General features: G+C 34.3%; 1 protein-coding gene across 3 annotated transcripts; it reads left to right on the forward strand.

The window, feature by feature from the left end:
- Nucleotides 1-3,305: 3,305 nt before the first annotated feature.
- Nucleotides 3,306-11,164, forward strand: LOC103944908 ((R)-mandelonitrile lyase 2). Of its 3 annotated transcripts, none has more exons than XM_009355380.3 (5): nt 3,315-3,455; nt 7,743-7,877; nt 8,003-8,662; nt 9,830-10,676; nt 10,892-11,164. In XM_009355380.3, the coding sequence occupies exons 1-5, from the start codon at nt 3,386-3,388 to the stop codon at nt 10,980-10,982; spliced, it is 1,803 nt and encodes a 600-aa protein (XP_009353655.2). In that variant the 5' UTR covers nt 3,315-3,385; the 3' UTR covers nt 10,983-11,164. The 3 variants fall into 3 exon arrangements, with proteins under 3 accessions (XP_048420780.1, XP_009353655.2, XP_048420779.1); XM_048564822.1 differs by having other exon boundaries at nt 3,327-3,456; nt 7,746-7,877; XM_048564823.1 differs by lacking the exon at nt 7,743-7,877 and having other exon boundaries at nt 3,306-3,455.
- Nucleotides 11,165-12,280: the final 1,116 nt, after the last annotated feature.

Below are 12,280 nucleotides of genomic sequence, written 5' to 3' on the forward strand. Positions count from 1 at the left end.
GAGGGAACACGATTAATGAGATATGCAACAGAAGTGAGAGCTTCACCCCAGTAGGACAACGGAAGACAAGCCCCAAGCAAGGAAGCACAAACAACTTCTAAAAGCTGACAATTCTTACGTTCTGCAACTCCATTTTGTTGGGGAGTGTTTGGACATGTAGTTTGATGAACAATATCATGATGATCAAGAAAGGCACGAAGCTCATTGTTCACGTACTCGCCGCCATTATCACTCCTAAGAACCTGTATTCGTGACTTATATTGTACTTGCACCATTTTGTGAAATCGTTGAAACAAAGAGGTAACTTCACTTTTGGACTTCATCAAACAAACCCACATCATATGTGTACAATCATCAATAAAAGTAACGAACCAATGAGCCCCACCAAATGTAGCAGTTTTAGATGGTCCCCAAACATCAGAATGGATTATCATAAAAGGAGCGGAACTTTTAGTCATACTAGATGGAAATGAAGTTCGATGACTTTTAGCCAATTCACAAACACCACATTTAAAGCTAGAAACATTATGCTTAACAAATAGGCTGGGAAACAACCTCTGTAAATAACCGAAAGAAGCATGTCCAAGTCGACGATGCCACATCCAAACCTCTGAAGCTTTATTTGTCTCCCCTTGAGATTCTTCAACTGTAAGAGCTTGAGTCAACATTCGGGTACTGTTCGACGTTAACTCCAAGTAGTAGAGCTTGCCCTTCTTGATACCATAACCAATCGTCTTGCGAGTCCGAATATCCTTAAAAACACAAAAAAAGGCCAAAAAATCACACAGCAATGTAGGGTGACAGTTATTTGAGCAACTGATAATAAATTATAGTCAAGAGAAGGAACAACAAGTACGGAATCAAGATTAAGGGTATTGGAAAGGGAGACAGTGCCTTCCCCAATAATGGGAACAACATTACCATTGGCAACACTCACAACGGTTTTGGTGGATGGTTTTAGGATTCATACTTGTCTAGATTCACAAGTCATATGTTCAGTAGCACCGAAATCAATTATCCATGCATTATTCGTAACAGATGCAAAAACTTTAAAGCCTTACCACCGTTGTTTATATGTTCAGAAGCTACCTCAGCTTTAGCAATAGTGCACGAGTCTGGACCGCCATTGTTCTAGATGAGTTTGCTGCAATGTGTACGAGTGATTTGTAACGTCCAAAGGTCCAACCAAAGGTCCTGTAAAACAATGACCAAAAACAAACAAATTTCTTTTTTTCTTTTTTCCTTTTTCTATTTTTTTATTTTTTATTTTTGTCTTTTTCCTCTTTCTTTACTTCTTCACCCGTGCTTCCTCCTTTTTTCAAACAAGAAACCCCTTTTCTCTTTCTTCTTTCCGCAATAACACACCTTTTTCTACTGCTCTTCAAGATAGCAGCAAGTGGGTCATGGCGTCTGGGCACAGAAAATAGATTCGCGCTCGAAATCTTGTGGTGCAGATGAAACCAACAGTTGAAAGTCGTGGTTCAAGGCGATGGCGATTTGGGTCTGCCCGGAATCTGCGACAAACTTCAGGCAACGGGTTGAATCTCGGTTCGTAGTGGTGGATGCAGGGAGCGGCTTGGTGAACTCGGATCAGCAATGACAGCGTCGCTCGCTAGTCGGACGGTGCGCTGCACAACTGGATGTGCAGCTGGTAGTTCTGGGTTCTCGGGTCAGCAACGACGGCGTCGCTCGCTGGTCGGACAGCGTTGCACAACTGGCTGCGCTGCTGGTAGTTATGGTTCTCTGTACAAAGTACCACTTAGTTGTTTTTTTTCTTAAACCTAGGCTCTGGTGCCAAGAAGAGAATGCTTGAATGGAATAATTGTGTATTGAATTGATACGGGAAGGAGAAAAATATATACAATTGATATGCACAATCAGCTCCTTATCAATTGGAGTTGACTTCCTAACTAGGCAAATACATGAAAACTAATTATACAAATAATTAGGGATTTGTTCCCATTGAGATCTTATTGATTTGTCAACATTTGCCATGTCTCCGTCCTCCGCCGTCTCTTATTCTTCTTCCAGCCATATGATTTTCAAATTTTAAAATTAATTTCCCCATCATCATAAGTATCTCTCTAGAAATTTCAGAACCCAAAAAATGGAATTTGAGATCTCAAAATCTGGGAATTGGGTTTAATTGGGTTTTTGATGTTTTAGAGGTCAAAAAATAAATGTTAAATGTTAATTTGATGGCTGATGTAGTAATGTCATATTTTCTCTTTTTTCAACCAATATATTTCTTTGTTATAAATGATATTTGTAGAATCCATTTTAAAAAGAAATCAATTAAAATACGTTTTTCAAGATCTATAATTGATACATTAATAAGACTCATATAATAAAATAATTAAAAAAAAATTGACATCACATTTTCTCATATGTCAAATTTGACATATGAAAACTTATATGTCGATCCACGTAAGATTGACATATCGGTTGGAACTGACTCTTATATTCAAATTTGATTACATGAAATTTCACCTAGAATTTGACATGTCATTTAAAGATGGTCTTAGGCTTGTAAGCTTCTTCTTCTTCCGAACAAACTCACTGATTTGGTTTATGTCTCCCTGTCGAATCAGTTGGCTTTCTCTCCCTAGAAATTTCAGAACCCAGAAAATGGAATTTGAAATCTTGGAATTGGGAGGATGGTTTTATTGATCCGATAATTTTTTTTCTTTTACAAGAAAATGGCTTTTCAAATTGTGTTTATCTCTCCTCGTAACGATATAGAAATAATTAAAAACATATGATTAGGCTAGTGGACAGATGTTAGGTTTTGAAGATGATGGTGAACATACACTATAGTTTAGGACGATAAACAAACATGCTCTCTTAATTCATCAATAAAATATATAGATAATTCATTATTAGAAAATAATTATTATGATTAGAAACCAGAATATTTTTTTTAAACAAACGAAATCACAATATTATTTTTTAATAATAACAAAATTATCTTTATTTTCAACTTTGCTTAGTCAATGACCATAAATGCACGGACGGATGGTGTATATTGGGTCTAAACACTTACATGGATAAAGGATCATCTTCGGATACTCTTTGTGGGATCCGAAAAATCAATTAATCATGATCGTTCATCGTACATCGTGTGATTAGAAATCATTTTAAATTTTAAATTTAAAATTGAATATAAATAGTATGTAATGAAAATTGAACGCACAATGTACGATAAACAAATGTGATTGATGGATTCCCTGGATCCTCACAAAGAGGATCCGGAGAGGATCCTTTTCCCACTAACATAACAAGTGAAGAACGAAAACTCCTATAATAAAAGGAAGGTGACAGATGCCTCGTATCTTCGGCGGCCTAGCGAGCATTTATATAAGAAGGAATAAGATACAGCAAATCTATGCCGTTGCCTTGCGGGCAAGGAGTCCTCGGTAATAGCTTCAAAACCAAAAGCAATATTGTCGTTTCAGGTAAGTCTTGTCTCTCTTTTTTCACTAACATTATAATTCGATATTATCAATAAACATGTTATTGTTGTTAAGTTTAAGAAATGAAGGGCCGTGAATAAGTAGAGAAAGGGAAGGCAAAGTTTGTTGTTCATTTCCTTCAGTCTATGAAATACACGGTGTCTCTTCCGCCTTCCTCTTCCTTCTCTGCTTTCTTTTATGCTCTCCGTAACTGCCTTAACATGGTATTTGAGTCAAGTTGACTCATGTGTGAAGCGGGGGCAGATCTATTAATGGATCCGAGTGGTCCCGGGACCCTTCGAAAACTCTGAGAAACACTTGTGAGGACCTTTGAGGACACCCGACGGTCTGAACATGTGCTGGTTTTAGAACTCCATAGATTGCAGCGCAGCAGCCAGAAGAGTGTTAACGAAGAAGATGAAGAAGTCTTAATTTTGTTTTTAATTTTGGGCCAGGCCATTTAGAAAAACATTAGAACATTCTTTCACTTACAAATCCGAGGGCCAACTATTTTCATGCAATTCCCTTATTTTATTAACACTAGAATGATAATTTAAACCGTTAAATCCGATAATATTGAATAATCACCTGAATATAATGGATTTGGCGATGAAAATTCAGTTATATTTTGGATATGGAAAAAAACTGAAAATATTATTTGGTTATGGTTTCAGGTAAGGTTATAAGAGTTCTCGATTAGTATCCGTCCTTAAATTCAACCCTAATAATACATATTATATATATAATAAATATAGTATTATACAATATATATATATATATGTGTGTGTATGTGTATTCCAGTGTTCTAAAAATCGGCCTACGCAATCGCCTCGGTGCTACACGATGGTCAACTTTTGCGATTAACCCATAGTTGGGAGGAAAATGGGCAAAGGGATTAGATAGGCACCGAGACGGCCTAGGCAGGCGACTGGGTGGCCTAGCTGGTCTAGGCGTTTCAAATATTTTTTGGAGAGCAGCTGAGTTTGGTTTGCATTCTGGTTTTGGTTGTGGGTTCCGCTTTTCAAACTTCCAATTCATCGAAGAAGACGAGAGCAAGAAGAAGTCTCTCTCTCTCCAATTCCCATCCATGTGACAGACGTGACCAATAACCACTCCAGCTTCTTTGTTAAATTTTTTATTAAATCCCTTCTGGTAAATTTTGATAGCTAACAGTCTAACATATTAAGTATGAGTGTGGTGGCACCCCATCCCCTTTTTATGTGGCCCATTATCTCTCACCCTAAAAGTCTATAAGACTATAAGACTATAACACATATTTAAACCTTTTAGGGTGCGTTTGTTGCATCGGACTATTTCGGACTGGACTAACTTCCGGGACTAAGCTAGACTGTCTTGGCTTGGACTAAGCTGGATAAGAATAATGAAGTGTTTGGTGTACTATCGGACTAAATCACGGACTAAAATATTTTACTATTATTAATACATTTTTTATCTTAAAAAAAAAAACAAATTACACCTATTTTTATTTGACTCTCTCTCCCCTGTCTCTTTTTTTTTTTGTTCATTTGCTCTGGTTCTTCACGCCCAGATTTGCTAAACTCAAACCAGAAAAAATAAAACCCATATCTTCTCTTCTTTTCATTTACTTTCTCTTGAATTCAAACCCATATTTATCTTCTTTTAATTTACTTTTCTCCTCAAATCAAACCCAGAAAAATCCCCAAATTTTTTTTTCAATTTGCAGAAGCTTCGTCGATCATCGGATCTGCAAATCGACGAACTTGAGCTCCATTTGGTCCAAAGGGTCGAGCTTTGGTTCCTCCCTGGAACTGAAAACAACCCATTTCTTGAGCCTTAGAGGGAAGTTTTGGGTTGTGCAAGAAAGTGAAGGAAGAAGACGAGTGCGAGTGAGAAAGAAAAGGGTAGTGTTGATGGTGAGGGAGAGAGAGAAACCGTCCATTTCTAGAGAGAGAAGGGAATAGCCAAGCTCATCAAACAAAGATCTGGGTTCTGGGCTTTGGGTTCTCCGCGATTCGAAATGAGCAGACGAAGAACTGGCAATTCTGGGTTCTCCACGATTCGAAACGAGATGACTTGATTCTGGATTCTAGGTTCTCTGCAGTTCTTGGTTGGTGGGTGTAGGTGATGTTGGCGAAGCGAGCAGACGAGGTCTTAGCAATCCCATGGTATTTGGGGGGTCTCGCTAAGACCTCCTAGTGACGGATGTAGTCCACGCGAGTCCGGCTTTATCCCATTAAACTTAGTCCGTGTAAGTAACAAACACAGGACTACACTAATGTGTAGTCCAATCTAGTCCAGTGAGGGTTAAGGAGCTCAAACAAACGCACCCTTACTTTTCTTTTAAGTTCACAATAAATTCAAAATTTTTGAAAAAAAATATTTAGTAAGTTCCAGGAACTTATAATCATTTTTGTAGACGAATTGTGACTAGGTACAGAAGGTTGTAACCGCGCCTACTTTTGAAGTTCCCTTTTGTTCTATCTTATTACCATATTATTCTATCTTCAAAATTTAAAATGTAATTTTAAAATATTATAACTTCGTATTACTTTAACATGTAATTTTAAAATATTATAACTTCGTATTACTTTAACTCTAAAAGTTTACTAGTATAGTCACTTAGTATTACGGTCTAGTGATATTTCTCTTTATTTGTAAGTGAGATGTCTTAAAGTTCGATTTTTGCCAAAGGTAAATTTGAACTACATTATTGATAGTTCATTGTGAGGTTTAGCCCCTCATCTACCCCTTTAGCGTAGATAATATTATTTGATAAATAAAAAATTAAAAAAAAAGTTTGCTAGTCCGATCGTACTCTACATTCAAACTTCAAAATAGGAATGTTCCAACAAAATTCGATTTCTTGTTTTATTTTTGTGAAACAAATTTCTTCCTTTATAAATACTCACACCTCACCTTCTTCCTCATTTTATTTTCCACCTATGGTCTTAAATTAAAGATCTTAATAACAAGTGTCCCGTAATTCAAATAGTTAAGAGTATTATCTCTTGCACTCTAGGTCCAGTGTTTGCATCCCCTTCCCTATAGTTTAATGTAGATTATCATCCTATCATTTGTTTAAAAAAAATCTTAATTAGAAAATTGTAATGGTATAATTTTTTTGAGTTAAAGAATGTTTTATTTTGCTACTTAGAACTACGGTCTAGTGATGTCACATCGCAGTCCGCATAGTAAGATATTGTCCGCTTTGGACTATGCCTTCACGGATTTGTTCTTGGGTTTCCACCTAAAACACGTCTTACTATAGGAAGATGGGCATGTACATGTAAGGCACATCACCTCCTCTCCCCCAGGCGACGTGGGATCTTACAATTCACCCCCCCTTTAGGGGCCTGACGTCCTCGTTGACACACTTCCAGCCAGGGAGTGGCTTTGATACCAATTGTCACATCCCAGTTCGCGCAGTAAGATATTGTTTGCTTTGGGCCATGCCCTCACAGATTTGTTCTTGGGCTTCCACCCAAAACGCGTCTTACTATAGGGAGGTAGACATGTACATATAAGGCACATTACCTCCTCTCCCCCGGGCGATGTGAGATCTTACAAGTGATATTCCTCTTCACTTGTAAGTGAGAACTCTTAGATTCGATTCTCGCTAAAGGAGAATTTGAACCACATTATTGCTAGCCCACTGTGAGGCTTAGCCCACCCTCTTCTCTTTTAGTGTAGATAATATCATTTTTTCAAAAAAAAAAAAAAAAAAAAAAAGAAAGAGAGAGAGAATGTTTTATTTTAAATTATGATAGAATTATTGTTATTAGTTAGAATGCAAAAAAGATCATAGGGAAGTATAATTCCTTTAGACCTTAAATGTAAAAATTGGAACACAAAAGACAAAGTTTGGTTTGCCAAACTGTGTTTCTCCCCCTACCTGCAGTGCTAAAATTTAGCACCTTGGCTATCTTAAAGGTCAAACAAGTAGTTTAGTATCAAATTTTGTTTGTTAACTTTTTTTTTTTTTCAAGTAAATTTGTTTAAGTTATCTTAGGTTATTTTTACGAACATTTTAATTTAAAAAAAAATCAAATTCTAACAAGAATTACAAAATCGCATAATTTGTGACAATAGTGGCATCAATGTTGAAAATAGGAAATGTTTGAAAAAAAAAGCAAGAAACATATTATATATGTATGCTGTAAGAACATAAATTGAAAAGTGCTTCTGAATGGCGGGGACCATTAGAAATAGCAACTTGAAAAGTAGTTCTAAAATTTGGGAATGTAGAAATTGAATTTATAGCACCAAATGGACATGGAACTAACTTTTCTTTTAATATATTATTTTCAGGAAAAAAAAAAATGTCTTGCTTTGAAAACAATATGGAGAAATCAGCAATTGCTGCTATATTATTGCTTTTGTACTTTTTTGTTTTTTGCCCTCAACCAGGGGTTCACTCATTCGCAACTCCATCTGACATCCAAGGTACTAAATATATTTTGAAAGTCCCATTGGTTCTTCGAAGTAACTTACATGACAAATAAATTTAATAACAAACTAGTTCTCTTTATATAACTTTGTTTCCTCATCTCTTTATTCATATAATGCAGATTTTAGCTACTTGAAATTTGTACGTAACGCAACTGACCTACCATTGCAAGAAAAATACGACTACATTGTGGTTGGAGGGGGCACGGCAGGGTGCCCATTGGCAGCAACTTTATCCACAAACTACTCCGTGCTCCTTCTAGAAAGGGGAGATATTCCCACAGCATATCCAAATGTGTTGCGTAGCGATGGGATTCTTAAAAATTTCATGCAAGAAGATGATGGTAAGACGCCGGCCCAGAGGTTCATATCAGAAGATGGTGTAGCTATCGTAAGAGGACGTGTCCTAGGTGGGTCAAGTATGATCAATATTGGTATATACTCAAGAGCCGACAGTGAATTCTACAAGAAATCAGGAATTAAATTGGATATGAACTTAGTCAATAATGCATATGAATGGGTTGAAAACACTGTAGTTTTCCGTCCGAATTTATCACACTGGCAATCTGTTATGAAAGATGCATTATTAGAAGCTGGTGTTCGTTCAGACAATGGACTTACTTTGGATCACATTAAGGGCACTAAAATCACGGGTACGATCTTTGACAATCGTGGAAGAAGACATGGAGCTGTGGAACTGCTTAATAAAGGACATCCAAAAAACCTGAGAGTTGCAATTCATGCTGCAGTAGAGAGGATCATTTTCTCTTCCAAAGCATCAGGTATGCTAACATTTGATATATAGAATTAAAGGCCATTTAGATTTCCATCCTTGGATAAGATGAGTTAAGGTTTTTTATTTTTTTCATTAAACCCATTTTAGATTGGACTTTGATTTTGATCATGTATGTTGCGTACATATTACTGTGAATATACATATGTGTAAGTACACTAACATGTTTCGAAAAACAAAAATCAAATCTATCATGGCGTTAAAAAGAAAAACTCTTTGATAGAAAGGGTTTTTGAACATTAGTCTTTGCAAAAAATTAAAATTTTAAAAATCCATGGTGCTAAATTACATATTCAATTTAATCCCTTGAAGTGTACTTTTATCAAAATATTCAATTTTTGTTAGTTAATGTGTATTTTTATTTAATGTCTCTACATTAAATTTTAATTTTATTAATATGCACATATTTAGTTCTTTAATTATAAATGAACATAAATGAAAATATTAAAAGAAATTTGTGATACAAAATCATATAAATACATAAGTGTACAAAAATGGCTGTGCCGAAATATATAAATCGATTTTTTTGTACCGAAATATTTGTACCTACATGATTGTACCGAAATATATTATAATGAACTTAAATGTATATACCGAAATGTATTATATTGAATTAATGTACCTAAATGTCAATACCGAAATGTATGTACCTACATATAGTATATTGAGTTAATGTACCTAAAAGTCAATACTCAAATGTGTGTACCAAAATGTACGTACCGAAATACATTATATTGAATTAATGTACCTTTATGTTTGTATCGATGGATATACTGAAATATTCAAATGTATTAATGTATCTAAATGAAGAACATACAAGATTGTTATCAGAATATATATTATAAAAAAATTAGTTGTCTAAATTTAAACATTAAAATATATTATGATGAATGAAATAAAAATTAAATTTAAATGTAATTAATACATTATAAAAAAATAAAACATCAAAATATAACTAATAAATGAGATGATTAAATGTACTAGGGACTAAAATTGGATTTTAATCTTACACAAGGTTATAGTCTAAAACTCATCTTTACTCATCTTTTTTAAGGATTAAAATGAAGTTTTCTATTTAAGGAATTTGAATCTATTCTATATATTTAATTACTTGCAAATTAAATATAAGTTCAATTCTAATATCGATTTAATGCAGGCTTGTTAGCCAAAGGAATCATATACAGTGATCTTAACGGGAGGTCTCATCGGGCATTGATACGTGGTAAGGGTGAAGTTATATTGAGTGCAGGGGCAATTGGGAGTCCTCAACTTCTGCTACTTAGTGGTGTTGGCTCGAAGTCCTACTTTTCATCTCTTAAAATCCCAGTTGTTCACCCACAACCTTACGTTGGGCAGTTTATGCGTGACAATCCTCGTAATTACATCACCATTTTGCCCCCATCTCAACTAGAACCTTCTACTGCACAGATTGCTGGTATCACGAGTGATTTCTATATAGAGACTTTCTCCGGCTTGCCATTTTCTACTCCGGCCTTTAGTCTTTTCCCTAATCCAACTATTCCCATGTCGATAAATTCAACTTTCGGGCACATAGTTGTAAAAAATCCAGCACCCTTGTCCTATGGTTCACTTAAATTGCAATCTTCCTATGATGTCAAAGTCGGCCCAAATGTCAAATTCAACTACTTTGCACAGAAGCCAGACCTTTCTCGTTGTGTTAGTGCCGTGAGGAAAATAGGTGATTTATTAATAACAAACTCATTGAAACCATTTAAGACTCAAGATTTACCAGGTGAAGAAGGTTTTAGTTTTTTTGGACCGCCTTTACCAATGAACAAGTCAGATGTTGCATCCCTTGAAGCCTTTTGTCGAAATACAGTAGCCACATTTTGGCATTACCATGGTGGATGCCTGGTCGGAAGGGTAGTTGATGGAGATTTGCGGGTCATGGGGATCAAGGCATTACGTGTTGTTGATGGATCTGTATTCAAAAGTTTATCACCAGGGACCAATCCTCAGGCCACTCTTATGATGTTAGGCAGGTATGCATGTTACATACATTCAAATAAATCCATAAGAAATTACCTGTACTTAATACAACTACTTAATCATTTTTAACTAAATAATGTGTACTAAATCCTCCGAAATATAAATTATTTGGTTATTTTGTTTTCCTTTTTTTTTTTTTTTTTTTTTTTTTTTTGTATAAGAATATATTGTTGTTGTTTTCCCACTCCAAATTTTGTTCTTTGGGCAGGTACGTTGGCCTTCGAGTGCTGGAAGAAAGATCAGTCTGCAAGGTCGTTGATCATAATTCAACATTTCAACCGTATATTGGATTTCTTTAATATCAGAATGACACGTTTCTTTCAGATTATGGTTAATTTGTCATGTAATAAATTGAAGATTATTCAATGGTCTAGTGTTATGGTTTTTACTCAAGACAAACTTAGTTAATAAGGTCACGATGTCGCTTAAATGACCCAACTGCAAAGCCAGCAATAAAAATTAGCCCTACTCCTGAAATTCATTCTGTAGTAAATTGTCCGAATGTTGATATTTTATCTGTTATTGATATTTCGTTGATGCGTTGTTCATATTTTGTCGATATGGATGAACCCTAAGTTAAGAAAATTTCGTCAAAAATAGCTATAATTGAATACATTTTTGAAGTAGGGCTATTTTTTATTGGTGATTTTTTTTTACCAAGGCTATTATTAGACCCAATTTCCCTTCGTTTTATCTTCTCTTTTTTTCCTTCTTTTTAAATTGTTTTTAGTCAATACTTGTCTCGGTTGACCTTCAAAATAATATTTTTGGAGGACTTCTCAAATTAACCAGAGCAAGTTTATATTAAAGTAGACTTTGGATGCGATCCCTAATTATCAATGTTCTATAATTGAAATCTTTGTGGTTTTCAATTTTTAATCGAAGTCCCTAACATTAATGTAATAATGTATTTTTAATTTTTAAATTAAAAATGAAATTTGTAGTTATTTATATTAATAAGATTTTAAATAAAACCCATAATTTATGGGATAAAAAAATATTAAAGATAAATTATACTCTCCAATATATTGTGTGTGTATATACATACGCACACATGGGTACGTTCATCAAAACTAACCAAAAAATTATTGCACCAAAACATGAGTACATTTTTCAAATATATATTAGGCTTAATAACATTATTAAATTTCTTCTATTAAACTTGACATAGATACATTCTCAAATCATAGAATGTACTCATATAAGTTAAAAAAATAGATTAGAAAAAAGATTGAATGAATTTTATATTAAAAAAGGTACATTTTATAGATAACAAGTTGGTATATTTAAGAATGGGTACATTTAAGATTATAAAAAATTGAAGAATTATATGAATGGGTACATATAGAATTAAAAAATTGAAATATTTTATATAAAAAATTGAACATTGTTTTTTATAAAAAAATGAATGGGTACAAACTTATTCTAATTTTTATTTATTTATTTTGGAAATGTTTTGAATTGAAAATTAATTAGGTGTTTAATAAGGATGTGAGTATTAAAACCCTAAATCAATTACTAATTTTTATTTTTAAAAAATTATGTAACTGACATTTAATTCATTAATACATTAATGCTAGGGACTTTGATCAAAATC

The sequence above is a fragment of a genome, unplaced genomic scaffold (genome assembly GCF_019419815.1).
Source record: "Pyrus x bretschneideri cultivar Hongxiangsu unplaced genomic scaffold, Pyrus_bretschneideri_v1 Contig39, whole genome shotgun sequence".
NCBI classification, from domain to species: domain Eukaryota; kingdom Viridiplantae; phylum Streptophyta; class Magnoliopsida; order Rosales; family Rosaceae; genus Pyrus; species Pyrus x bretschneideri.